Genomic DNA, 23,439 nt, shown 5'->3' with positions numbered 1-23,439 from the left:
TTCGTGTGGACTTAAGTTGGGACTGTTAGTGAATCTCAGCCCTGATATTTTAAGAGGCGTTTCAAAGAAGAAGAAAGGATATGTGCATGTTGAGAGAGAGAGAGAGAGAGAGAGAGAGAGAGAGAGAGCAGAACAGTCCCTGGTCTAAGACTGACCCAGTGTTTGTTTACTTGCCTAGGAGGGCAGCTTGTGTTTTGCGATTCTCGAAATTCACCGAGAATATCACCAAAATCACGGATAAAACATGGTGTCCGCCAAGGAGTTGATATCCGTGCTTAAAGCTGACGGCTGGTAAGAAGGCTGGTAGTGTGGGGCATTGTGTGGAGTGGTGAAAATGGAACATGACATTTGTTCCTTTCATTCCTGAGGTGTTATTAGGGCTTCCTGGATTTAAAGAGACAGGGTTACACAGGAAGAGCGCTGGAAGGAGACGAGAAGGTCTGAGGAAAATGTTGAAGCGCTGCATAGGAAAAGATGTGGGAGTGAAAGGTCTGACTGGAGAAGAGATGATGGAGTTTCTCTCCTTCACCAGCTCTATTTTTTTTCTTTGCTACTCGCATTTGTGGAATTTTTTGGTATTGCGTCAAGGATTCTCAATTTTTTCCTCTGCCTCTTGATGGCTTTCTCGGCCTCAGCTATCCACTAATGATAGATTGATGCACTAATGTTTGAATTCATTCTCCAGACCAAACACACCACCTGCCTAGTCTGAATGCACCAGCCTTATAGTCTGAATTTCTCAGAATGCTGTAGTAATTAATGAGAGTTTAGATAAATACATGCATCATACAGCAAGTTTTCATTACTCACTATTGTTACACAGTTTTGGATATGAATGCTGTTGTCATTTAAGTTAGGTTAACTAACAAAGAGTTACAAAAGTTTTACCTGTAAACAGACAGTTAAGCCTGTCCTGTCAGCTAGGACTGAGGAAACAAACAGTTTTCATAAGCAGATCATAAATTACCAAAAACAAGTAGTTAATGATGAAACCTTTTACAGATTACCTTAAAATTTGTCCTAAGTATCGGTTGTTTCCTCTTTTGTAATGCCCAAGAAACCAACATTGTAAAAAAATTTGTGTAGCTGTGGTCAAAGATGTGAAAGAAAATGGCTAATGTGTAGTTTTTTTACAGGAGTTTAGATCAAGAGGGCATTGAAAACTTATTGGAAGGCAGCAACTTTAATATTCAACAAGCTACAAATGAAGTACTTAATGTGAGTATCCTCAGTAACTGTATGTGTATAAAGTGTGAGGTTAGTGCACTGATGTATGTATTATATTGTTGATAGTATAACCTCATAAGATAATGTTCTTTAAATTTCAGAGTGATCTGAAAGATGTTGGCGCTGGTTCTCTCAGTGAGGATTTGCTCAAGGGGAAGAAGAATTCAGTAAGTCTTCATCTACATTGTGTCCTCTTTGTTTTATGCAGAACAATGTAATGATAATTCTTTATGAAACACAATAAATGTGAAGACTGGATGCTATATTTCATCACAAGATACAGTAAAACTGATTGCAAGGCTTTTACATCATGGTTGGCACAACAGAGTGCTGCAATCTGCACACTACATGTAATAAGATGTTGATTTTCCATTCAGTCAGTCACTTTTTGACTATTACATGTGCAGGACAATGGGGACCATCTTACATAAAGGTTTCACTGCTGAGCACCTAAAAAACTGTCAACACATCTCTCACTTTCCTGTCTCATTTTTTCATCTTTAGGCAAAGAGGACAAACTTTCCTATATTCCTACACCAGTGAGTGCCCCTCAAACCATCAAGGTGTTCTGCACATTTTTCATGTACTGTGGCAAGTAGTGTTCAGAATTTCTTGGATCTCAAATAATTTTTACTGAGTTGTTTTCATTTTTTTCAGTTGTCAGTCCCCTTGGTACTCCAAGTTGCCAAGATGAGAAATGTTTCTGCACCCAAGGCATTTGAGGAGTCAGGTGGTGCCCCTAGGATGTTGAGAGTTTCCCTTACTGATGGGTCTAACATAGTGCAGGGGCTTGAGGTGCAGAATATCAAGACCCTCAGGTCAGTCACTCATGATCATAATAAACATTTAAATTAATTTTCTTTCACTTTCACATTGCTATAAATATTTTATATTCTTTGTCTCTTGTCTCAGTTTCATTTTAGATATAAATTTTCTCTTAAGGATGTCATATGATAATTATGATGAACTCAAAACAGGAAAGCCTTTGACTGAAGTTTTTTTAACTTGTCTTTGTAATTCATTCATAGTCCTCCTTCATACATGTTTAGTCTTTTTTAGTGGTACTATTCAGGCACACCTATTTCATTGTATATTTATGAATAGGAAAATCTTTCCACAGTTTAAAAACAGCACCCGGGACTAAAGTTCGTCTGAATGGAAAGGTTCCAGTGAGTGGTGGTTTCTTGCTGCTCACTCCTAACAACATCAGTGTAATTGGTGGCACTGTTCAAGAACTTTATGAAAAGTGGAAGCTCTCTGCTGTATGTATCAAGGCTTCTTGCACAGCAAATTTGAATTTGTATGTCAGGCTTGTGTATCATCATCATTTCCTGTAATCCTACTTGTTTACAAAGGCCCTGTTTATCCTAGACCACCCCTACATGTTTTATCTCATGTTTTGTATATCCTGGTTAAGACAACTGGTTATGTAAGATGATCCCAAATTTTCAAGGAGATATTTTAGTTTCAAGTTCCCTAGTTTGTCTTCAGCATATTAAATTATCATCCTTAATGGTGTACTTTTCCTTTTCTATATTTAAAGAAATGCAAGGTATGAAAAAATCATTGGGGATGGTTAAGGTTTTCTGAGAACAGCCAAAAGCTGGAAGTTACACTACTGCACCAATTTGATTGGCTTTTACTGCATTATTTCTAAAAAACTTGAAGAGACTCTGGACTGACATGTGTCTTGTTGATAAACAGAGCGTCTCCAAGTACAGCCGTGGAGTCTGTGCTGCTGATGGGTCGGGGCCACCTCCTTGGGTCCCATTTGGAAAGCGCATTGTTAAAAATCCCACAGAGATGCAGAAATTCAAGTCTTTAAAAGATCCTGAGGGAAAGGAAAAGACTGATGGAGAATTTGAAAACCAGAGGAAACAAGTTGTGAAAGAGTTGTCAAAGGAAGGAAATATAAAGGTAATTATATATTTTACTGTGCAGCTGATGGTGGTTTTGAAACAAATTGAACCACCAGGATTGTTTAGATTATATATGTACTTATGCATTATTACTGATTTTTTTTTTTCTGATTAAAGAATATCTCACTCTCAGTATCTGTTATAAAGCAATTCATAATGTACTAATATATTGTGGTTTTTAGGAAAATACTTCTGTTTTCAGCCAATGAAGATCATCCTGCTTGAGGAATTCTCTTTACATGAAATCAGTATAAATGCCAATGATTAGTAGAAAGATAGTTTTGAATATCTCAGCTTGTAATATACACCACACATTGTCATATATTTATGAGATAATGAAAATTTTTCATACATCAATACCTGAATAGTATTAAAAGTTATATTTTTGGAGTTGTTTTAAATTGTTGAATTAAATAGACCCATTACCAATGTTATAAAATCATTATTACAGGTATTTGGAGGTGGTAAGCAGATGCTAGATGCCAATGTACAGAAAGTTGTGAATGCAGGATTCTCTCTTGATGTTGCTGAGTGGGCTCTCAGGAACAGCAAGAATGACCCAGTTAAGGCCATCAGGGAACTACGAGCTGTGAGTACCATGTGCTGTATGGCATGTTGGTTTATATTATGGTGGCTTTCCACCAGTGTGCAGCACAGTGCGGCACTGTGCTGCACACTGTACAGAACAAATGTATGTTTCGGTGGAAACGGACAAGCGAACAGCAACAAATTGTACGCGAACATTTGAGAAAAGTGCGCGCACAGCTGCGAACATTGTGTGCGCGTACTCAACTTTTCAGTGTACACGCTCTAACATACAGGATTACTTTGTGCGCGCAGTCAGTCTTGCTACCGCTACAGGAGAGAAAACATTGGTGTGTTCGCGCACAATGGAGTGGACAAATGATAAAATCATTAAGTTTATTCAGGCCATTGAAACGCGCCCAACGCTCTGGGACCCTTCAGACATAGATTATAAAAACAAGAACAAAAAACATGATGCAACTAAGGAATTGGGTGAAGAATTTAATTGTGATTCAACTGAAGTAATGCGGAAATGGAAGATCATTCTTGCTCAGTTCCGCAGAGAGCGCAAGAAAATTGTAGAATCTAAAACTTCAGGTTCTGGCAGAGAAGATATCTATAAACCAAAGTGGTTTGCATTTGAACATCTCGCTTTCATTCATGGAAGAGACTGTCCAAATGTCAGCGTCAACACAGAATGGCAAATCAATCAGCAGGTAAGGCAATATCCATATAGATAGTGTTTGCATTTTACTAATATATTTATTTCAAATTCTCTTTGATAGATACGTAAAATACATTTATTGTGACCTAATACCAAATGCTAATATTAATTCTTGAGTTTTCTTTCAACTAAAGAGTTAAATATAGACTTGTGCCTGACATGATTCATGTTCGTATCGTGACTAGGCTATATTGAATACAAGATTTTTTGTAACTGTTTTATTGCTAAGTATAATCATTTAGTGCCAAAGTTGACAATAATAAACCCACTCAAAAGAAACATTTTAACCAATAAAACTGGAGCATTTTCCCAACCCTAACCTAGTGTTAACGAATTATTAAGCTCTTTCTTCTTGCCATGGAACCATTCCGATGTCCGTCATAAAATATTCTGTAAACTCTTCTCTGACTGCAATTGCACTTCCGGATGGTCTTCTTCCGACATGTTCTAAGGGTGAGAAATTTTCATTAGGTGCATCATGGCGCCATGCTCCAGGTACAATGTGATGAGTATCTGCATTTTCAGTATCCAAAAAACCATTTGGAGAATACAGTTGTGAAGAGGACTTTTTTTTCATTAAAAAATTATGCAAGTAGCAACACGTCAGTGTTATCTGTTGTGCTTTTTCAGGAGCTAAGAGAATAGGTTTTCTAAGCACACGAAACACTGCAGATAAAATGCCGAATGCATTTTCAACAATCCTCCTCGCTCTGCTTAGACGATAATTAAATATTCTTTCCTTTGTTCTTTTGTCATGTTGACCAGGGTAAGGTTTTAGTACATTGACATCTAATGCGAAAGCATCATCTGCAACTAGCACAGGTTGAATAGCTTCATTTCTTCCTGGTAAGGCATAAGGGTTTGGTAGATTCAAGTTACCCTGTTGTAGATTAGCATAAAAAGGAGTATTCTTAAAGACACCACCATCTGATATCCTTCCTTTACATCCAATATCCACGTATCTAAACATGCATTTAGCATCAACAATTGCTAGCAGCACAATGCTGAATTGTCCTTTGTAGTTGAAAAAGTCACTGCCTGTGTGGGCCGGAGCTTGAAGCACAACATGTTTCCCGTCAATTGCCCCCATGCAATGGGGGAAATTCCACAAACGATCAAATTCACTTGCCACTGTGTTCCATTCTTCCGGGGTACTTGGAATCTGAAAAGAGAAAAATATAAACTATGTAGTATTAGCATAGGATGGATGTTATTACTAACTTTATTGTACAGGGTGCGGCAGTCAGACTTCCCTTTTTGGATGCTAAAAATAAGATGGAAATATAAATTTATTTTGAAACATTTTTACATCAATGGAAAGAACAAAAACGGAATTTTTTTTTGGGAGAATGAAAGTATTCAAGTGTATTGTTGTAGCCTAGTGTATTGTTGTCGCCTAGTGTATTGTTGTAGCCTAGTGTATTGTTGTAGCCTAGTGTATTGTTGTCGCCTAGTGTATTGTTGTAGCCTAGTGTATTGTTGCACACTAGTGTATTGTTGTAGCCTAGTGTATTGTTGTAGCGTAGTGTATTGTTGTAGCGTAGCATATTGTTGTAGCGTAGCGTATTGTTGTAGCCTAGTGTATTGTTGTAGCCTAGTGTACTTGAATACTTTCATTCTCCAAAAAAAATTCCGTTTTTGTTCTTTCCATTGATGTAAAAATGTTTCAAAATAAATTTATATTTCCATCTTATTTTTAGCATCCAAAAAGGGAAGTCTGACTGCCGCACCCTGTATATTTACATGTCCTTGCGGGGAAAAAGTAATATTGCTTAGAATGTGTACTTGTCTTTCAACAGATGTCAGAAGACATGCTTGAAGAAGGGGAGAGTGAAACTGAAGAAGCACCTCAAAAAAGTCCAATTGCCAAATTAAAGCCTCCTAATAAAGTGAGAAAACGTCCTGCTGAAAATGAGGACCCAAGAATTCATCATGCTTTGTCCATTATGGAGAACGTGAATAAGCAGGTGCAATCAAAGAAGCAAGATGATTATGATATTTTTGGTATTGCAGTAGCAACGAAATTACGCAGAATCAAAGACGAACACACAAGGATTTTAGTGCAAAGAGATATAGACATGCTATTGTATGACGCAATCCTTGGCACTGGAAAGTACTCTACAACTCCCGTGCCATCGCCTTATTCAGAGAATTCGACAAGTAATCAAGCTTATGGATATTCTTCTACTGTCGGAGCTTTCAACACTTTCAACTATGATGGTGGAAATAATAGTGCTAGTTATTAAGATACCTAGTGTTCAATGGAAAAATAAATGGATATATGTTAAGTACAATGTATTTCACTCACCTTAATATTTTCTTTTAGTGTGGTTATCAATGCACCACACACTTCTGGAACAATACGGCTGATAAGTTCTTTTGAAACTTTGAATAAATACATCAAACTTGTGTAGGAATCACCACTTCCAAGGTATCTGAGTGTTATTGCCAGCCTTATTGAGACAGGAACACTCTTTCTATAGTTTGTGTCCTGTTTGGCTATCAAAGGACCAATAGCATTGATGAGGAACTCAAAATCTTCGCAAGATATTCTTGCAAAATTTTTAAATCCACTCAGAGGATCTACTTTTAATTCTTCTAAAAATCTTTCCGTTTCTTCCTCTCGTCATTTTAAGAAGGGTCTCACCCAACATTTAGGCTTTGCTCTTCTTTTCTTTTTCAGCAAACTGCATACCACAACACAGGCTGCACCACAAAGCGCTACCTCTTCCTGTCCGTCCATATTGCTAACTAACTAAATCACTGAGGACAAACTGTGCTTAACTTTTGTATTCGCACAGTTCAGCACAAGTGTTGCAATGTTCGCGTACAAAAGTTGTGTACATTTAGTCGGTGGACACGTGGTCAACAAGGGGTGTTCTTTTGTATGTGCACAGGAAAAGTTCTGCACAAAAAGTGCGTAACAATTTGTGCAGAACACGGCTTTGGTGGAATGGCACCTTTAGCTACTCAGTTTATCTTTATGTATGGTAATTTTAATGAGGGTACATAGGGAGTGACTAGTAAAGAGCAGTATGGTTTCAGAAGAGAGAACTTGTGTAGGCAGTTACTTAAAGTGTTTTGCAATTATTTTCTGAAATCTAGGCTGCCACTGGTCAGCCTTCTCCTCCTGAACGCAACAATTATTGGGAAGAGTCTGAAGAGAGAAGTGCAGGTGGACGTCGTGGGCGAGGTGGCAGAGGGCGAGGCAAGGGAAAGGGAAGAGGCGGAGGAGGGCCAGATGACAGCGATGATGATGTTGAGCCTCCACCCAACATGCCTCGACCATCAGGCCCAGCTTCACTTTTTGATTTCTTTGACACCAAAATGATTGAAAAGAAGGGTAAGTTCTTTGCTAGTAAAGTATAGACTATCACAATACTAATAAACTCATTTGCACATTTCTAACACTTCCTTTATATCTTCACACACACACACACACACACACACACACACACACACACACACACACACACACACACCATGTAGTATAGTGGTTAGCACGCTTGGCTCACAACCAAGAAGGCCCAGGTTCAAATCCCAGGTGTGATGAGGCAAATGGGCGAGCCTCTTAATGTGTAGCCCCTGTTCACATAGCAGCAAGTAGGTATGGGATGTAACCCAAGGGATTGTGACCTCACTGTCCTGGTGTGTGGTGTGTCAGTGGTCTCAGTCCTACCCAAAGATTGGTCACTATGAGCTCTGAGCTCTTTCCATAGGGGAACAGCTGGCTGGGTGACCAGTAGACGACCGTAGGTGAATCACACACACACCATTAAAAAGTGTGACTGGTGAATGCCATCAGTAACAAAGATGATGGAAAAATGTTTGAATTCTGCAGCACCTTCCTTCCCCCTTTCCCTCCCTTTGGCCTTCCTTATCACTCAGATCCATTCACACAAGGTGTGGGAGTGGCCTCACCAAATGTCTGCTCTTCAGCTTACAGATAAACATATAGTTCCTCTTGCCTCATGTTTCTTATTATATAGATCATAACACAGTACAGTAGAGTTCTTCATTAGCAGAGAGAGAGAAAAAAGAATGTGTCCATACATAGAGTAGTATATAATATCCATTTTATGCTACATTCTGATAAACCTGCAAACTGATTTCATTATTTTTGTAGTGACATGCATATGAAATGCCTTAAACTTTTCTTTGAAGTGATAATCATGGATGACATCTAATATAAGCTGTGTAAAATTATATAAATTTGCAGATAGTCTTTTCTTTATTATATTCAGATAGTTCAGCATAATATTGAAGCATCAGATTTACTCATAAGTTTTCCCCAATTTTTACTTTCTATAGAGACAGTAAGTTTTGTGGAGCCTGTTGCTGATGTGAGAGGTCCTGCTTATAATCAACCGGGTAGAGGAAGTGACCGTAGAGGCCGAGGGATGGGATACCAAAGGGGCCGTGGGAACCGAGGAGGCTACAGCAACCGGGGGACTGTCAATGGCAGGTAAATGATGATCTTAAGTAATGAATGGATTTTTTTGGTTGGTAAATTAGGTGGCTATGAAATGAACGACCCCTAAATTATGTACATATATTTCTGTAGATCCTATAATGGACACATCCTATAAAGAATGTCCTGGAACCAATGAATTTGATGAAGAAAGTTGCCATTGTGTATTACCCAACTGAAGATGTTGTGAGTTGTATTGCAGAAGGCTGTACTTGCTTATTGTAATGCTTGAAATGTTATAGAATATTATCTAACTGTATCTGATAATCTAGTGTAGTGTAATACTGTTATCAAAGAACCAAGGCCTGCAGCAGTAGAGTGTTGAATGCACATGTTGAAGGAGGAGATAAAACCAGTAAAAACAGGCCTGTTGTTAAGTATGAAGGTTATTTTTATAGACAAACAATATCAATTATGCAATCCTTTTTTGATCATACTTCAGTGGCTAATTTTGGTATTTTTACATATCATTTAGAATCCTTTTTATATAGAGGGTACCTGCCATGTAGTCCACATAAAATCAATTGCTGTAGTTTGCTGTTTGTTTGTTTGATTTGACTTTTTTTTTTGTCAATGTTAAGTGTTGACTGTAATATCCTTTCCCAGTGTTACACCTCCTGACATGACTACTGGAAACTGGCCTGCACCAGGAGAGGAGAGAGCTCCTTCAAGCACCAGAAGCTACCTTGAGAGTAAAGAGATGATGGAGGAAAAAGAGAAGCAAGACAACTCAAGAAAGCCTCCTGTACGAACTGGATCAGGTTCAGCACGAGGATATTACTCAAACTATAATCAGGAGAAAGGACAGAGCTATGGGAGAGAGGATGGGAGACAAAAAGGAGATGGGTATTATGCAAGGGACTCAGACTACAGGGATGGTGGTGCCAGAGGGAATAGAGACTATTATACACAAGAAAGAGGTGGGCGCAGAGGACGTAGTGGAGGAAACTACAGAGGAAGTGGGAGGGGCAATAATTATACAAGTGGTGGAAGCTATGGAGCAGGAGAGAGTGGAATCAGTGGCAATTACAGTGAAGACTGCAGAGGTGGACGAGGAAACAATAGTAATAATCCCCGCGGTAATAGTGTAAACTACAGCAATTACAGAGATGCTAATTACAGTGGGGCAAATGACAGTAGGAGTAGCAGTTACCAAGGTAATGGAAGTAGTTACAGTGATAACAGGAATAGGGGAGACAACAATGCTTACTATGGTGGCAGACATGACCATTATAGTAGCAGACAAGGAAGCTATTGTAATGACAATAGCTACAGTGGAGGAAGAGGAGGCAATTGGAATAGTGGCAGAGGTGGAAGATCAACAGAATACTCAGCCAAAGAACTAGAGATGATCCAAGATTTTCAGCACAGCATGACATTGTCTGGACATTATCAACAAGGTTATGACAAGGTGAGTCTTACAGTTAATCTGCTCTATTTTAAATTTATCTTTTGATATTTGACTATAATTACTCTAATAGAATGATTGAGTCCCTGAGTTCCATAAGGACACATGTGCCACCTTAGTGGTATTGAGTAATGGGCATCAGGAGGCTTTGGTAGTATACCACTCTTGTCTGGAATTATTGAATCATGTTGTATAGTCTAAAGAGGTAAAATATATATATATATATATATATATATATATATACAGAATATACTGTAAGCCATAAACTTTTTTTCAGGTTACAAATTATGGAAGGAATGAGGGAGGCAATGATTATTCCAACTTTGTTGGTAAGTACACCATTTGTTGGTAATAGTGAACCTAAACAGATCATTATTCTGTCTTTATCTGCCTTTCCATGCACATCATTCTTCTGTTTCATTATTCCTCTCATGTTCTCACACAGTTCTACTTTGTCTTCAGAATGAACTTAAGTATACAGGAATGCACATCATTATGCATTAAAACTATTAATACTAGTTTATCATAATTTAAGAAAACAAAAATAATGGGGTAGTGGAAAATGACATCATATACCATCTGCCACATATAACATGAAGACATCATGCATTGTTTGTACTGGCACCTCAAGGAAGAGGAAATTGTCAGAAGCCTTAAGATAATTTAGAAAAACCAAAATAAACACATTGGTGGAATAAGAGAGATCAAACCAGTAAGGAATGAATCCAGGTAGACTCAAATCCAGTAAAGTTGTGGAGAGACATATTCATGGGCAGTCTGCAGACATTCCAGTGTATCTTACCTTCATAATTGTTTTACTGAGTGGGTAGTTACTTGACGAGATCATTAGATATCTTGTACAGATCCAACCAAAATTGAATTTTCATGCTAGATAAGCTTTTTATTAAAATAACTTTGTGCACTTTACAATATCATGGAGAGAGAAGGACTTGTTAATAAAAAGGTCCATTTATCAGGAAAGGAAAGTAGATGGTGCAAAAAAATAAAATAGGAAAAAAGATAATTTTATGATAAAGAACACCCCAAATGTTTTATTTTTTATTTATTTATTTATTTTTTTTTTTTTACCATTGGATGAATACTTTTGCTTTAGTATTATAGAAATCAATAATTGGTATCAAACTCCTGGTAGTGACATTGATGAGGCACCTTTCGAGTTTTGTAGGTGCTAGTGATTGGTAAAATAGACCACATAATGCTCAAATTACTAATAATACATACAGAAGAGACTGACATTTTAACTTGTTTTGGTGCAACACATTTGAACAAGAATTCAATGCTTTCAGTTGCAGTATTTAATTTTAATAGTGTGTGAAATGTGTTTAGAAATTTTTAATGTATATTTTGCTTGGAAAATGTAATACAAATGTAGACTTTCATTATTCATGAAAGCTAACCTCAACAGGAACTTTGGAATTCCATCGCGGTGGACGAGGTGGAGGCAGAAGAGGCCGAGGAAACTACTACTAACAGTTGGTTGAGGCAGGATAGGCCAAGGAAGTTGCTAATAACTTTTGGGATAGTTGTTGGAAAGGTTTATCTCTAACTTTAATTAAAATAGTTGGTACCAAAAAAAATATTTGCAGTTCTTGTACTTTTGATAAATGGTGATGCAATAATAATTACTGTAAATAAAGGTTATAGTAATGAAATGTAACATTGAGAAAATTGTATATTCACAAAATTAGTAACGTGGCAGGCGATTTTTCCATACACATTTTATAGTATTGTCAATTGCTGGTATTTGTAAAAATGTGAAAAAAAAAAAATAAATAAAAAAAATTATTGCATTTGCTATGACTGTGGTAGGTTTCTCTTTAGTGAATTTTATAGCAACTTGGTATGTTGCCCTTTGGGGGATATAATTGTTTTTGTGTAATTTAAAACTTACTCATTTAGAGGCTGAATTATCTTTGAATGCAGGATATGTTTAAGATGCTTGTGTTACTAAAGATCAATTTGTTTCATATAAACATTTTTGTCTTATTTCCATTGTATGGCACAGATCACCCGTCATTATTCCAGCAAGTAAAAGCTGATTAATAAAGAAAAAAAATTATAATGGAAATGAGATTCTTAAGAAGAGGGTGCATTCACTTGCATAATATGGATCAAACACTACAAAAATGGCTACCATGCATCATAAGAGAGAGAGTGTACCGTGAAAACAGCAATACAGCCAGGGGAGGTAAACTGGACTGCTCAGCTGTAATATACACCCACACATCCTATTTAATGTCTGCTCTATTATAGGCACAAATAAGACACTCATCTCCTGACATGATTTTGCAGATAGTCAGTCTGCAAAGGAGCTTAGGTTAGTGCCCAGCAGAGGACAGGAAACTGAAAAATCACTATTATGTAAAAATTATATTTAACGACAAAATCATTATACTTTTGAAATTCTAACTTCTCACTTCATGAATACTACACAGTTACAACAGTACTTATCTACAAATCTCTTTCATTTAGATAAACAGAGGACCACATTTAAAATATGGTGATAAACTAATTATATCTCTTTTCCTGTTTTTTTATTTATTTATATTTTTTTTTCAACTCAATATAAAAATGTCACACTGGACACAATCCCTCCATCAACCTGCTGCTTTTGTGACATGTTATGAGATTATCCTGTTTCAGTGCAACAATGAGAATGATGAATTTATACATATTTGTTTTATTATTATAGGTTGAACTTACTCATATGTATTTCACTTAGAGTATGTAGACTAAGTATCACTGCTTCTAACTAATATTAATTACTGGCAGCTACCTAGCTGCCAGTAATTAATGTAAAAACTGTGTCCAGTGTGATGACATCTTAATTTTGTACACTATAATCAAGGCTAAAATATTACAAATCAAAATTCATTACACATTTGGCAATACCTCTTTTTAATAATTTTGTAAAGATTGGAAATGTTAGGAATAAATTACAAAGCTGCCGGGAATCAAGACCAAATATTCTAAACAAGGTCCTCAGATATAGATAAAACTTTTAACTATGACCATATCTGTTCATTACCTTTGAGTGGACAAGACTTTAATTTCTCATGACATACAGCAAATGTCTACCTTTTCTTACCTAAGTTATCTCCTTACATTAAGGACGGATTAATCCATTGTAAATTTTACAAATTCCGATAAAGCTTATATTAAAATACAGCTTCCAAGGCATGCAGTTAAGGTACTCAGTTAGCATATGCAATGATTCTATGGACGGAAATGTCTACCTGGTTTTGGTTTCACTGTTTGATCACAAATACATCAACATTAGAATAAATGTCATACTCCTTAAATCCTGATGCATCTACCTGAGCAGTTATACATGCATATAATGTGTGAATGTTAACAAGTCACTATTTAATGATGAAAATACAGATATTTAACATTTAATTATTGCAGATGGCATATAGGTAAAAAGGAACATGACAAAATATGAACTAATGAATCAAACAAAACAAAATATCACTACATGAGAAATTATAAGGCATGTGCCAATGAAGTACATTGCCAACATAAAGGCAAGTTCACACCAGGTGCAATACTATGCTAGATATGGAATACCATGGGCCGACACTGGCGATGCTTGTGACTTGAGAAGTCACACTGCAAGCAATGATATGCTTTGCTATGCAATCCAGCTTTTCTTTCAAGAGGAACAGTGCAGTGATGAGTGATGGTATGCCTTGTTGCCCAGAGTGACTCACAAGTTACTCAGGATATGCATGCATCAGCTGAGCAATGTCTGAAAAAATCACTGGGCCAGTGGCAGGCAAGACACATAAGCAACACTTGCACACATTGCAAGCATAGCATCACATCCAGCAATAACATCCTTATTCAAAAAGCACTATAGTGACTAGAAGCCACATGGTTTTTGTATTGTGCACATCCCATATCCAGTGTACCATCAAAGCTGGTAAGAACCTGCCTTAAGAGACTGAAACTAAATGTTTCAGATACTATACCTCATGAAATCCTGCTATTACTCTTGTTGAAAGATGGAACAGCTGCCATGCAGTCTTTAACAAAACATAATTAAGATTGTGATTAATCAAGTAACAAGAAAGAAAATGCGGCAGGCATTTTCACTTTCAATACATCACAATACATCATTGGATATAAAATATGGACAAATTCTGAGATTCATGATACTGGTGATGTATGAACATTAAAGGCACTGACTTGAAACTTTATTGTGCAAACAATGCACATGGTTATCTTTTTAACAGGAATTTGCCACTTAACTGATGGCAAAAACAAAGATGATTTTTAATAAAAAAAAAAAAAAACTAGCTAATAAAAATTAACATCTGTATGTATGTAAGTAAAAACTATAGGGTAATATATGTGTATGTTAGGATATAATTGCTGAGTTTATCAACAAGCTAAGGCTTAAATACAGAATATACAAATTTGTATATGGGACACAACTACTAAAAATTAATTTGAATTGAGAACTGGAAGACAAAACTCATTGCCATTATAAACTACCTATGAAAATACAAAATTCTTAGGCAGCATCAGAATTCACAAATTCTGTAAAAATTTTAGTAATTATTTTGTGTGTGAAGCTAATTAATAAACAATAATTATTAATAAAAATATATACTTACACCAGCCTTCTTCATCCCCACACAGCTAGGTGAGCCACTACCAAACATGCCGAGAGGAAGGCACTTACCACAGACACAGAGGCACTGTTGCATCTTTCATCAAAGTCACAGAAGCAAAATGTGACATTTGTGTAATACTCCCTGTAAAAAAAAAAGCATGAATTATTCAGATGTACATATACTAAACCTGTCTCCCCCAAAAAAGGGGGCTAGCTAAGACAAGGCACACAACTTTCACATTCACTCGCATTCACACCCTTCGCTTATCCCCTTGGCCCCTGACAAAGAACAGTCATAAATAACAGTTCCTTGATATTCAAGCCTATACACCTAAAAAAAAAAAAAATAAATAAATAAATAAATAAGACAGTATGGATGCATACATTACAGGCCATGCCTTATAAAGAAGCTTCAATATAGAAGCCTTAAAGGCCCATAGTATTTTGGTCATTATTGTGAGCAAAGCTGATGTTCACTGTCCTGTTCATGGCACTATTTCACACCCATTGAACAAAGTCATACCTAACTGCTCCTTGGTTGAAATAATGAAACCGAAAGGCTTGAGAGAGAGAGAGAGAGAGAGAGAGAGAGAGAGAGAGAGAGAGAGAGAGAGAGAGAGAGAGAGAGAGAGAGAGAGAGAGAGAGAGAGAGAGAGATTGACATACAGAAATAGGAAGAAACTGGGAGTTTGGACTTTACAGCAAGTACCAAAAAAAGCAAACAACTTTGTCTCTAAAATATATACCCTCTTATACAATCTACTCAAGAACAAAGAGACCTTGAATTCAATGAAACTTGTATTAATGAAAAATTAATGACTAAATCTCATCAATGCTGTATATGCTCCCATAATTTCAAATGCATAAAGCAACAAATCAGTTACTGAATCCAACTTACCTTTTATGATCAATCTCTGTAATAGATGGAAAAATGTATTGGCCAATGAGGGGATCCTTTGCAGCAGGGCGACATCCCTCATATCGATCAGCTGGGATGTCTCGTCGGTGGCCCTCCAGATTGCTTAGACAATCACGGGTCACTTTTATATCCGCTGCAGAATAACACACAATCGTTGAGAATGCATGCATCTATATTTCTTGTATTATAAGAAATTTTTTCTTGTAATCTTTTTACTTAGTATAAAAAAACATACTTGATTTATTTCATATTTATGCTTTTTCTTAAACCATCTTGCTTGCAATCATGTAAGTAACTCATTACATAGTGATAACAGGTAATGTAGCGTCCTTGTAGATCAAATAATAATAAGACACAAAGTGCATTCCATCATATACTATCTCACCTCCCCTCTGTTCAATGAGCTTGACACACTTGTTATTGGCATCATGGCAGTAGTGGCTCCAGTAATACCGCCAGTCAAAGTCATACAGGCCACATCCTGGATGTGAACTGACACACTGGTAGCACCACAAGCTGGATACTGGCAAAACAGATTCCATATCTACAACTTGTACATGAACACCACCATGTACATGTGAATATTTTTTTTTATTAAATCAATGAGTGATGGAAAGCAGAATATAATGATAAAAGAAAAGTAAATAAATAAAAAATAAAAATAAATGCACCAGCACATTATTTATATTTCTACAAGCTTAAAAAAATAACAATGCAAGTTCAAATTACATGCCAAGTAAAATCACAAAACATTAATCTAAATAAACTTTTAAATACAAAAGACTAAAATAATCAATGGAAAATATGGTTAGAATAGGTTAGTGTCCTTAAGGTGGAGTCCATGTAGGGCAGAGGTCGGCAACCCAGAATTAGAGAAGAGCCACTTTCTTCAGACTTGACAGGAACACAGTGCTGCTGGAGCCATAGCATAAAATCTATTACGAATACAGATTACGAAACCTAATAAATTTCCTCCATATGAAAGTTAAGTAATATAACCATAGACAAAATAATCATACAAATTGTGCAGTAGTAGTAGTAGTAGTAGTACTAGTAGTTACTAAATAGTAGTAGTAGTAGCAGCAGCAGTTACTAAATAGTAGTAGTAGTAGTAGTAGTAGTTATAATAATAATAATAATAATAATAATAATAATAATAATAATAATAATAATAATAATATTATTATTATTATTATTATTATGGGGCATGGGGAGCAGATACTCCCTGTTTATCGATTATTGTTTAGGGATTTTCTCCAAAAGCAGTGTTTTTGTCCTCAGACATTTGAGGTTTCCCATATTTGACCTCACCCACCCTAAAACCCCGCTTTCCCACTAGGTTTCCCAAGCTTGCTTGTCCTTGCGATGGGTGACAAAAGAATAAAAAAAAAAGAGCCACTACTGGTCAAGATTTACCCCCCTTATATATTCAGGTTTCTCAAAATGAACTGCTAATATAGATTCCATGTGCCTTAAACAGGATTAGTCAATCAATGTAGCTGTAATTCTTTCCCGTGGAGGTATTTGCGTGCTTGTGGATTATGCTGGGGTTTAATGCATCAATACATTATCAGTGATCAGTAGAAACCTCAAAACCTTTCCTGTGATACAATATTTTCAATCTCTTAGCTACTGTGGAATGGCCAGGGGTTATCCCCGTAACTATCTGGTGAAATATTCGGTTAGATTTAGTTTTCAAATACCCCTCATTCTCACATGGCCAAGAGACTGGCGCAGCATGGTTAGCATGACTCGTGAAGGAAGGGTTAAACTCCCTTAATGTTAGTTAATAAATACACTTTTCCTTTCGCCACCCTAAAATCACTTTTCCATTCCTCCATGATGGTTATGCATTGAGACTAAAATTAAGAGAAACGATGGTATTGTATGAAATGAGATTTGCTGCTTCATATTTGGGTCATAATTACGAAACTTACCCGCAAAACAAATGTATCAGTGACAGTATGTAATCTATAAGTAATGAGTCTATCAACATGATGACCGGAAGTGGTACCTTATTACCTGAAATACCTGCCATACACGGCGTGATCAGTTTCACCATGACGTCCAAACAACATACAAGGACAACCAGTTTTAGGCCAATTACCTAGTAAGACCACTTCAGGCTGCTACTATTTCAACAAAATATTAACATCACTTACCCAAGGATATGAGAGGAGCAAATACGAGTGCTACAACCTGCGTCTTCATGTTCATTTTGAACCCCAGTCAGACTACAAAGCCCCACCCAAGTAGTGTTATGGCTTGCGTCCCAATCCTCGGCGCGACGCCGGTGACGGCGACTTCGATGGCGCGTGGCTTGGTGGTGGTTGCCTCACCGGAATTACGCAGAGATTGATGAATAAATAGTTAATCAGACAGAAACATGGATAGTTAAATGAATAGACAGATAAATCGATAAATAAGGAAATATACAGATGGATTGAAGCAGAAATTTAGATGTAAATTAGACTGAGCTTATTGGAATAGTACTACATATTTACCTTCGAGATCACCCAGGAAGCCGAGAAAAAAAAAAAAACAAAAAAACAATATGTCTCGTATACATAAGACTCTTCCTACTTTCCACCTTTTTCCTCGTCCTCCCCTTAGCCATACATTACGTACTGTACCTTACCGTACATCACTCGCATCAGATTCAATACCTTCACCTATCGTTCTTTTCCCATCCTATCTCCACGTCCAAATAATATCCTGCTTAATCAGCGAACTTTCAAATTCCAGTCATCTATCCCACTTTTTCACTGCATCTCTCTCTCTCTCTCTCTCTCTCTCTCTCTCTCTCTCTCTCTCTCTCTCTCTCTCTCTCTCTCCTCCACAGGAATTTTTCTTATTATTATTCTTCTTCTTATCATTATTCTTATTCTTATTCTTCTTATTATTATTATCATTATTACTACTACTACTACTACTACTACTACTACTACTACTACTACTATTACTGCTAGTAGTAGTAGTAGTAGTAGTAGTAGTAGTAGTAGTAGTAGTAGTAGTAGTAGTAGCAGTAGAAGTAGCAGTAACAGTAGACGTCCAACCCTTCAGGAGGTAAACATATCACGCAGGGAAGCCACAGAACGCTTGACTTCTGATCTTTCTAAAATTTTTGATTGGGGCAGAGCAAACTTGGTATTGTTCAATGCCTCAAAAACTCAATTCCTCCATCTATCAACTCGACACAACCTTCCAGACAACTATCCCCTCTTCTTCAATGACACTCAACTGTCCCCCTCTTCTACACTGAACATCCTCGGTCTGTCCTTTACTTATAATCTGAACTGGAAACTTCACATCTCATCTCTAGCTAAAACAACTTCTATGAATTCAGGTGTTCTGAGACGTCTCCGCCAGTTTTTCTCATCCCCCCAGCTGCTAACTCTGTACAAGGGCCTTATCCATCCATGTATGGAGTATGCTTCACATGTCTGGGGGGGGGGGTTCCACTCATACTGCTGTACTAGACAGGGTGGAATCAAAAGCTTTTCGTCTCATCGACTCCTTTCCTCTAACTGACTGTCTTCAGCCTCTCTCTCACCACCGCAATGTTGCATATCTAGCTGTCTTTTACCGCTATTTTCATGCTAACTGCTCTTCTGATCTTGCTAACTGCATGTCTCCCCTCCTTCCGCGGCCTCGCTGCACAAGACTTTCTTCTTTCTCTCACCCCTATTCTGTCCACCTCTATAACGCAAGAGTTAACCAGTATTCTCAATCATTTATCCCTTTCTCTGGTAAACTCTGGAACTCCCTGCCTGCTTCTGTATTTCCACCTTCCTATGACTTGAATTCCTTCAAGAGGGAGGTTTCAAGACACTTATTCATCAATTTTTGACCACTGCTTTGACCCTTTTATGGGACTGGCATTTCAGTGGGCATATTTTTTTATTTGATTTTTGTTGCCCTTGGCCAGTGTCCTTCCTACATAAAAGAAAAAAAAAAGTGAATAGATAGAAAGACGAATCTACGTAGACATCAGTAAACTCTTGATCGATTCCTTAGCGACGGCGTCCATAGCAACGAGCGCTGTGTCCTATATGCTGTCAGGAAACAGTTTTATCTCAGAGCTCCACACCCAGTATTGTAGTGTATGTGTGCGTCTGGTGGAACTAAACGGGAAACACAGAAAGCGACGCTCATATTGAAACTGAAAGAACAAGAGATTGTCTTAAATTGTAAAAGCATCAGCGGTAGTGTTTCATTTATAAGCACCATATTCTGAAACACTTCTGCACCGCACCTCCACTACTTCAAAAGACTGTAATTGAAGTTACACGGGTTTTCATGGGCATTTATTGTTTATTTATTTATTGTTTACTATTCTAGTGATAGATCAATAAGATCTCTACATTTTTTAACATAAGAAGTACCCTTAAGAACCCAGCTAATAATATATGTGGCATTTAAAAATAGTCGTAATGATAAAGCAAAGCGTTGCTGAATTCACGCACTTTTGATTATGGTGCTGATTGAAACATACGTGTGACTTTTCTTGCCATAAGTTATTTACTGAGGCAGATTAATAAGAATAAGAGAATATAGTGAGGGAGTGAGAAAGTGAAAGGAGCCATCATGTTTTCAAGTAGCGAGGAGGAAGAGCGTACGGAAGAGAGAGAAGCTGAGGATGACGAAGAGGAGGAGGAGGAAGATGAGGAAGAAGAGGAGCAGCAGGACACTAGGGTGTGGTGGGTGGTGAGATGGGTGTGTCAACTGTTAGGTTACGCCCCCACCACTCGCCCCGCCCGTCTGGTGTGGCCTAAACACTCCGATCACCACTACACACCTGCCCTTGTCGCCAGGTACTCCACCTTATTTCTATTACTATATGTAAAGAAACACTGAAGAAACATGAGGCCGTATTTACTGAACATTCTGGTTTTCTATCCATTATTTTCTACTGGCGGGAATTAAAATATTTGAGGTTTTCAAGGTTATACTGCCTCAATATACTCTGGTGGGAGTGTCTGGGTGCTTCAAATGTGTTTTTATGATATTTGAACACGAGTTATCCAACATCAGTCGGAAAACACCAAGGACTTATGTTTGTGGCCTTTAGAAATAGTCTAGTCCTTGTGAGCCCAAAAGTCAAAACGGGCGTGCCTCAGCATCCGAGATGGTTGTTACACTGGTAAAATTTATTACTCTCTCTCTCTCTCTCTCTCTGGAAATCAGTGCAGCACTTCTACAAAGTATGACATCATGTTGCAGATTCTTGGATGAAGCAGCAAAGGGAAAGAGTTTGGTCTTCTGGCAGGCAGATTACGCAGAGGAAGATGATGACATGGATGCGTCTCCCACCGACTTCTCCCCGCCCCATCCTATCGCTTCCACGGGTTCGTCTTTCTGTCTTTCAATTAATCAGTCAAGCAAGCAATCGATCAGCTAGTCAGTACCTAGATATATCGCCAAATGTGGTAGCCCCGGATTCTGTAAAGTAGCAGCAAACCACCTCTAAAACTTCAGCAAAAGAGACACGTGTTTTGTTTTGAGCATCTTTTTCAGCCTGGCCCAGTTTGCCAGATACTTTTACATTTTGTGTTTGGTTTGGAAGCTTAGTAATTTGATTATTTATTTATTTATTTATTTATTTATTAATTATTATTATTATTATTATTATTATTATTATTATTATTATTATTATTATTATTATTATTATTATTATTATTACCATGGAGACTACGGTAAGGTTTAATAATGAAACAATACATCTCTCTGTCTCTCTCTCTCTCTCTCTCTCTCTCTCTCTTTGTGTGTGTGTGTGTGTGTGTGTGTGTGTGCGGTACAGAGGACTTTTTAAGACGCAAATTGTGTTATGTCTCATCTGATTCCAACACTACTGTGAGTGTTGATAACCTAGAAATCTGTTGCGGTGAGGATTACATTTTTTATTTTTTTTTTATTTTTTGTTTTTCCTTTCTTAGTATCAACTGGAATTCCAAGGTATGCTTTTAGTCTCATTTGGTCTGTTTCCTCTTCAGCCGGTGAAAATTCCTTCTCTTGGAAGTTCGATAAAAAGGATGAGGACACGGAGGATGAGGAAAATGAGAAGCCAGGGAACGCCAAAGATGTGGTGAGCTGAGTGTTTTTCGAGTAGGTAGAAGAATGAGAGAAAACGTCATATAGAATTGACTGGCTACTCACAACACCTTTAGCCAATCAACCAATCAGTTAACCTTGTTGCGCCCATCCCTCACTCCGGGCGGGCGTGTTATCCACACGGGCACTGGTCAAGAAACTAGAGCAGCGGGGCCTCAAATAAATCACTCTGAACGCCGGGACAAGGCATACACACACACACACACACACACACACGAGGCCAGGGTACAAGGAAAAAACACGAGCACTATTCCCTAGGTTTATTGACAAATCCTCCGCAAGTACACTGCTTTACAAGTTCACAGGGGCACCACAAGTCTCCCAGGGCACGACAGGCACTCAACAGGCAGGGATGCCACCCGCACCAATACCCCTGGTGTAACAATCTGTTTAGCCTGAAACTTTATTTGATGCCATTTGTCCCCTTTCGTATTTTTTTTCTTTCTGGATGAGAGGCTGAATTAATTTGTTCCTCATAGAATAGGAAATGGTGCTATACTATTTTTTTCCTTTCTTGTGCCATTAAGGGAAAAGTTCTTAAAAATCCTTATTTGATGCTACTTTTTTCTCCTTTCATAGTTTTCATATCAAAATTCCTTCTCTCTGTCTATGAGATTGAATTGATTTGCTTCTAGAACAGTGGTTCCTAATCTTGTTGGAGGTATTGAACCCTGCACGCTTCATACATGCATTCACCGAACCCTTCTTAGTTGGAAAAATAAAAGTGCACAAAATGAACTATACACCTCCAATGCATATACACCTCCAATGAACCCCTAAGACTGACTCACCAAATCCCTAGGATTCGATTGAACCCAGGTTTAGAACCACTGTCCTAGAATAAGGAATGGTGCTATTAATTCTTTTTCCTTCATTATGCCATTATGAAACTGAATATGTTCATCAAAGCATAGGGTTAAAAGATGTTACTTTGTTTTAATTTTGTATTTCTTTCCTTCCTCCTGCAGCACAAACACACAAGCACCACCAAGATGGCAGGACCTTTGCTTCACGTGCAGGAAACAGCCGCCCCTCCCACCATAGGCGTGCCGGTGGTGCTGGCGAAGAAGGCTTGTGAGGGTGCTGTGCCAGAGATGGAGGACAAGAACCAGGCACAGGAACTCATGCCTCTCTACATCCACCTGACATACCTTCTCCCACACACCCACCGTGCCCTCCACGCCATATTCAGACAGGTAGTACTCATATGCTTGCCACGTGGGTTACTAATGGATAATTTTGAAAAACACTTCTTTCAAGAGGCTCTAGTTGAAATTACATGAGTTTTTTAAGGATGTTTTTATGGTTCTAGTGACAGATTAAGAAGATTTCTACATTATTAATTGGTGAAATATTCGAGAATCCTGCCAGTCGTCTCTGTGGCCTTCAAAAATAGTCATGGTGAGAGAGCAAAGCGTGGTTGAAGAAGAGTTTGAAGGTGGTCACTGCCTCTACTGTTATTCACACCCTGTTGATTTGTTAAAACCACTACT

The 23,439-nt window shown here is 37.7% G+C and overlaps 4 protein-coding genes across 13 annotated transcripts in view; 3 read left to right on the top strand and 1 right to left on the bottom strand.

The window, feature by feature from the left end:
- The first annotated feature begins 138 nt into the window (after positions 1-138).
- LOC135106044 (tudor domain-containing protein 3-like) lies at positions 139-12,268 on the top strand. Its single transcript, XM_064014845.1, has 12 exons — positions 139-291; positions 1,137-1,218; positions 1,329-1,394; positions 1,885-2,045; positions 2,348-2,489; positions 2,932-3,144; positions 3,598-3,735; positions 7,501-7,738; positions 8,707-8,860; positions 9,473-10,277; positions 10,552-10,603; positions 11,701-12,268. The coding sequence occupies exons 1-12, from the start codon at positions 245-247 to the stop codon at positions 11,763-11,765; spliced, it is 2,163 nt and encodes a 720-aa protein (XP_063870915.1). The 5' UTR covers positions 139-244; the 3' UTR covers positions 11,766-12,268.
- On the top strand, positions 3,836-6,689 carry LOC135106045 (uncharacterized). The gene is made up of 2 exons (XM_064014846.1): positions 3,836-4,387; positions 6,195-6,689. Exons 1-2 carry the CDS (start codon positions 3,836-3,838, stop codon positions 6,639-6,641), a joined length of 999 nt encoding a protein of 332 aa, XP_063870916.1. The 3' UTR covers positions 6,642-6,689.
- On the bottom strand, positions 4,386-18,158 carry LOC135106046 (uncharacterized). Of its 4 annotated transcripts, XR_010271109.1 has the most exons (6): positions 17,998-18,158; positions 16,221-16,358; positions 15,815-15,968; positions 14,918-15,058; positions 14,270-14,323; positions 4,386-5,557 (listed from the first exon to the last, which is right to left on the bottom strand). XR_010271109.1 is itself a non-coding variant. In XM_064014849.1 (5 exons), the coding sequence occupies exons 1-4, from the start codon at positions 18,050-18,052 to the stop codon at positions 14,929-14,931; spliced, it is 477 nt and encodes a 158-aa protein (XP_063870919.1). In that variant the 5' UTR covers positions 18,053-18,158; the 3' UTR covers positions 12,651-14,323; positions 14,918-14,928. The 4 variants fall into 4 exon arrangements, 3 of the variants coding, with proteins under 3 accessions (XP_063870917.1, XP_063870919.1, XP_063870918.1); XM_064014849.1 differs by lacking the exon at positions 4,386-5,557 and having other exon boundaries at positions 12,651-14,323; XM_064014848.1 differs by lacking the exon at positions 4,386-5,557 and having other exon boundaries at positions 12,651-15,058.
- Positions 18,159-19,878: 1,720 nt separating this feature from the next.
- Positions 19,879-23,439, top strand: part of LOC135106040 (dynein axonemal heavy chain 10-like) — a 72,030-nt gene continuing 68,469 nt past the window's right edge. For 3 of the 7 annotated variants that reach the window (XM_064014839.1, XM_064014840.1, XM_064014838.1), the window contains exons 1-4: positions 19,882-20,649; positions 21,059-21,183; positions 21,829-21,920; positions 22,915-23,142. In XM_064014839.1, coding sequence (XP_063870909.1) covers positions 20,423-20,649; positions 21,059-21,183; positions 21,829-21,920; positions 22,915-23,142 — 672 coding nt within the window. In that variant the 5' untranslated portion in view covers positions 19,882-20,422. Of the gene's footprint in view, positions 20,650-21,058; positions 21,184-21,828; positions 21,921-22,914; positions 23,143-23,439 lie in introns of those variants that run through there. The other 4 variants (XM_064014841.1, XM_064014835.1, XM_064014836.1 and 1 more) reach the window with 4 other exon arrangements.

This window comes from Scylla paramamosain, chromosome 12 (genome assembly GCF_035594125.1).
Source record: "Scylla paramamosain isolate STU-SP2022 chromosome 12, ASM3559412v1, whole genome shotgun sequence".
NCBI lineage: Eukaryota > Metazoa > Arthropoda > Malacostraca > Decapoda > Portunidae > Scylla > Scylla paramamosain.
Note: the sequence above shows the minus strand (reverse complement) of the source record. Positions and strands in the feature narration are given on the sequence as shown.

Excerpts from the sequence above, each read along its gene's own strand:
- LOC135106046 (XM_064014847.1), bottom strand. The coding sequence starts at position 6,796 with ATGTATTTATTCAAAGTTTCAAAAGAACTTATCAGCCGTATTGTTCCA. Across the intron at positions 5,558-6,703 it reads CACTAAAAGAAAATATTAAG|ATTCCAAGTACCCCGGAAGA; the intron begins GTGAGTGAAATA and ends TTCTCTTTTCAG.
- LOC135106044 (XM_064014845.1), top strand. The coding sequence starts at position 245 with ATGGTGTCCGCCAAGGAGTTGATATCCGTGCTTAAAGCTGACGGCTG. Across the intron at positions 2,046-2,347 it reads CAGAATATCAAGACCCTCAG|TTTAAAAACAGCACCCGGGA; the intron begins GTCAGTCACTCA and ends ATCTTTCCACAG. Across the intron at positions 8,861-9,472 it reads CGGGGGACTGTCAATGGCAG|TGTTACACCTCCTGACATGA; the intron begins GTAAATGATGAT and ends ATCCTTTCCCAG.
- LOC135106045 (XM_064014846.1), top strand. The coding sequence starts at position 3,836 with ATGTATGTTTCGGTGGAAACGGACAAGCGAACAGCAACAAATTGTACG. Across the intron at positions 4,388-6,194 it reads AATGGCAAATCAATCAGCAG|ATGTCAGAAGACATGCTTGA; the intron begins GTAAGGCAATAT and ends GTCTTTCAACAG.